Raw genomic sequence first — 3,700 nt, 5'->3', positions numbered from 1 at the left:
CTGCTGATAGCAATCAGTTCCTCCTTCTACATGGTGTCTGCTTTAGGTGAGAGGATGAAGAACCGTTGCACTGCCACAGCAGACACAGTCTGTGTCCCCTGCCAGGATGAGTATTTCAGCACAGAGCATCACCATGGCTTCTGCAACAGCTGTACAGTCTGCAACACCAGTAAGTCACCTGCAGTGCCCATTTCCTGGCACACTCAGCCTTTGTGAGCTTTCTGACCTTTGTGAGCTCTTATCAGTGGAGAGATGGAATTATTTCCATCGCTGGTCCCTCCTTGTTGGTGCTGCTGGTGGCTTTCCTGTCTACAGAGTTGTTAACTAACTCTGTGCTCTGCACAAATAACCCTCCCAACATCACCCCAAAGCAAAAAAACCCTCCAATATCACCACAGACCACCATTTACCAAATTTCACTTTATGGAATTGAAGCAGTCAATAGGAGCAGTTATATTTTGCCATTATTAATTTTGAATTGTTTTTGTATGTTTGTTTCACTCCTTTCTGGTCTTTAATATATTTCTTGTCTTTCCCTCACCCTTTGTTGCTAGGGAAGGGCAGTGTGGAGGTGAAGAAGTGTGAGAGGACCTCGAACAGAGTGTGCATGTGCCGTGCAGGGTTCATGCCAGCTGGGATGCCCCTGGGAAGTGGTAAGTTAGGGAGGTGTCACTCTCCAAACTCCTACCTCCACCTCGGGTGAGGTGGTTATTCCTAGTGTAATCGTTGACTCACTGAGATATATCTCAAGAGGAGAGGCTGAGGGAGCTGGGGGTGTTCAGCCTGGAGAAGAGGAGGCTCAGGGGAGACCTTCTCACCCTCTGCAACTCCCTGACAGGAGGTTGGAGTCAGGTGGGGGTTGGTCTCTTCTCCCAGGCAACCAGCAGCAGGACAAGAGGGCACAGACTCAAGCTCTGCCAGGGGAGGGTTAGCTTGGATATTAGGAACAGATTTTTTACAGAGAGAGTGCTCAGGCATTGGAATGTGCTGCCCAGGGAGGTGGTGGATTCACCATCCCTTTTTCATTTCAAGCTGAGACTGGATGTGGCACTTAGTGCCATGGTCTAGTAACCATGGTAGGGTTGGACTTGATGACCTTGTAGGTCCAACCTGGTTGATTCTATGATCTCCACGTGAGTGTTATAGCAGGAGAGTTGTGCAAAGTGCTGCTCTGTGACTCCTGGCAGAAACCTGAACGTTATCCTTGATAACATCCCTAATTAGCCACTATGGAATGCAGCAATCCCTGCCAGTTACAGGCAAACAAACCACTGGGAGTGCTGTGCTTCTTCTGACCCACTGACTCTGGTTGTTAGAGGCTCTGTGGATTTTGTTTGGGCTGTTCTGTAAGTCAGACTAGTATACTCTCTATATAATGGTTCTATATACACACTGTATAACTAGGATATAGAATAATATGTATACTATATTACTCAATTCCTGCCTCTTTTCATCCCTTTTTCCCAGTCTGCTCCCCCTGTCCTGAAGGGACTTTCTCCAGAGGAAGAAATGAAAACTGTCAGCCTTGGACCAAGTATGTATCACTGAGCAACACATGTTCAGAGCCACTTTGTGAGTTATATTTTCAGCACATACCATATCATATCATATCATATATACACACACAATAGAATATCATTTCCCCCCCACTGCTAACTTCAGTTAGGTTACTATTCTCCACCTATCTATGGAATCTAGGGAAGGTAAATCCTTGTATGTATAAAACAAGAACTGTAATGTTCACTCCCTTGTTGCATAGATATCACTGACAAAGTCATTGTGGCTTGCAAAACCACATGAATTCATTTTCCATTGTTTTTCACCAGCTGCAGCAGCCTTGGGAAAAATACCCTTCAAGCAGGGACAAAAACAGAGGATGCAGTTTGCAACAACCACATCACACAAGCTCCTGCGCCTGAGAGTGCAACACCTGCCCTGAATATCTCCAGCACCAAGCACAAGAATAACAGGTCAACTGCAGTGGTATCTCCATCCACACCTGGTGAGGTTCCTTCCATTTGCCCGGACACCAACAGCCCCACAGGCACTAACTGGGGTAAGGACAGGGAATAACCAAGTCTAGTCTTTCTATTTCTTAGAGCTGCTCAGGAATTTTCCCCTGGAATTGATTTCATGCTCTATCTGTTGGTATTCCCACAGCATTTCAGTGAGGCACACACAGGATTCCAGATTTCCAGCTGCTTGGGCTGTTAGTCTTTGTGATTCAGGAGGACTTCTGGAGTTCTGGGTTCCTTCTTTTGAAGGGGACGCCAGCTAGACCTATCAATCTCTTTTAGTGTGTTCTTCTTCTGTATTTCTTCCAGGGTCTCTGTCACTTCTCTTTATTTGCCTGATCTTACTTATGGTGAGTGGCATGTCCATCCTCCTGCTGATCATCCAGGCAGCCAGGAAAGACACCAAGAGGAGACCTTGTCGAGGCAACCAGCAGAGTGAGTTTCTTTCCATGGGGAAAATAGACAGGAAGAATAATCAGGGCCCCTGTTTGAACACTGTTAATTAATCATAACGAGATCTGTCAGCTTAGGGAGAACAGTGTCATCTGCAGGTGGTACCAATGCTTTGTACCCTATTAGTCCTGATGCACTGGAGATCTTAGTGTCTCAATTTACCTTCTTTTAGATTCCCCAGAAGGATTATCTCTCTGATTTTCACTCCTCACTTTCCCCCTCCTCAATCCCTTCAGCAATGCTGGAATGATTCTATGCAGGAAATTCTCTCAGTACAGACAGAAGCCAAAAACACCTTTCAAGAGTATATTGTGAAGTTTTGGCCTGTGTAGAAGTGACCTGTCCTGAAGTGTCTCCTGCAAACACAGGAGAGGTTTGATTGAGGAGAGCTGAACAATATGTTCAGGGTTAAGTGGCAGCTCAGCTCCTGACTGAGCCCACAGCTACCTCATGTTCCACTTCCAGAGCCATGGCAAAGTGTTTCTCACTGATCCTTACACTTGGTGCTTCCTAGCACAGGACAAACACCAACCCAAATGTCACTCACAGGTCATCCACAAACCCAGAAGAGTCTCTGTCTTCCCTTTTCCTGCCCCTTCTGCTCTGTCCTATATTTATCTGTATTTTATCATCTATCTTTCAGAAGAAAGGACCTGTCGAGTTCCCATCCAGGAAGAACACATTGACTCCAATTCCAGTCTCATCAAAAACTGACTCCACATCATTTACTGAGCCCATGGATTGCACCAAGTGATGTGACAAAGTTCTCTGGATGCTGAGTGGCTGTGTGGAACTGGATTCCTTTGGGTCTCCTCAGTGCCCCCTTTGCCTTTAGGACCCACTGTTCCTGGTGGAATTGAGTGGAATTCTTTGTCTTAGGTAGCTCCTGGGCTCAGCATCTCTGTTGCCAGGATGAGTTGATAGTTCTTTGGGCATTTTTAGGCAGTGTCTTTAGATGGAAGAAAGTGTTGGAAACTGTAGCAGACAGAAAAACATGTGATTTGAAGAAGAGTTGTCCTTAGGTGCTCCATGGTAAGAGGCAAGAGCTGAATTATTAACCCAGTGCTGACTATTTGGGCTTCCTAGGATTGAATCTGAGCAGACTGTGCTGCCTAAACTCTGCTCTGACCTAATCCTGGATGATTCCCTGTGTCTGTTCTCAGGGGAACCTGCATTCAGAACTGGAGAAGTGTTGAGCTGTGCAGTTAAAACACCTCTACACTGTCCAAGAT

General features: G+C 46.1%; 1 protein-coding gene across 1 annotated transcript; it reads left to right on the top strand.

The window, feature by feature from the left end:
* Positions 1-54: 54 nt before the first annotated feature.
* TNFRSF4 (tumor necrosis factor receptor superfamily, member 4) lies at positions 55-3,182 on the top strand. Its single transcript, XM_009078382.1, has 6 exons — positions 55-169; positions 555-653; positions 1,468-1,534; positions 1,827-2,056; positions 2,325-2,450; positions 3,115-3,182. The coding sequence occupies exons 1-6, from the start codon at positions 55-57 to the stop codon at positions 3,180-3,182; spliced, it is 705 nt and encodes a 234-aa protein (XP_009076630.1).
* The last annotated feature ends 518 nt before the right edge of the window (positions 3,183-3,700 follow it).

This window comes from Acanthisitta chloris, unplaced genomic scaffold (assembly GCF_000695815.1).
Source record: "Acanthisitta chloris isolate BGI_N310 unplaced genomic scaffold, ASM69581v1 scaffold12337, whole genome shotgun sequence".
In the NCBI taxonomy this organism is placed as follows: Eukaryota; Metazoa; Chordata; class Aves; order Passeriformes; family Acanthisittidae; genus Acanthisitta; species Acanthisitta chloris.
The sequence above is the reverse complement of the archived record's forward strand: the minus strand, read 5'-3'. Positions and strand labels throughout refer to the sequence as shown.

Bases quoted from the DNA above. Each gene is read 5' to 3' on its own strand.
- TNFRSF4 (XM_009078382.1), top strand. From the start codon at position 55: ATGAAGAACCGTTGCACTGCCACAGCAGACACAGTCTGTGTCCCCTGC. The intron at 1,535-1,826 runs GTATGTATCACT...GTTTTTCACCAG, and splicing joins AACTGTCAGCCTTGGACCAA to CTGCAGCAGCCTTGGGAAAA. The intron at 2,451-3,114 runs GTGAGTTTCTTT...ATCTTTCAGAAG, and splicing joins TTGTCGAGGCAACCAGCAGA to AAAGGACCTGTCGAGTTCCC.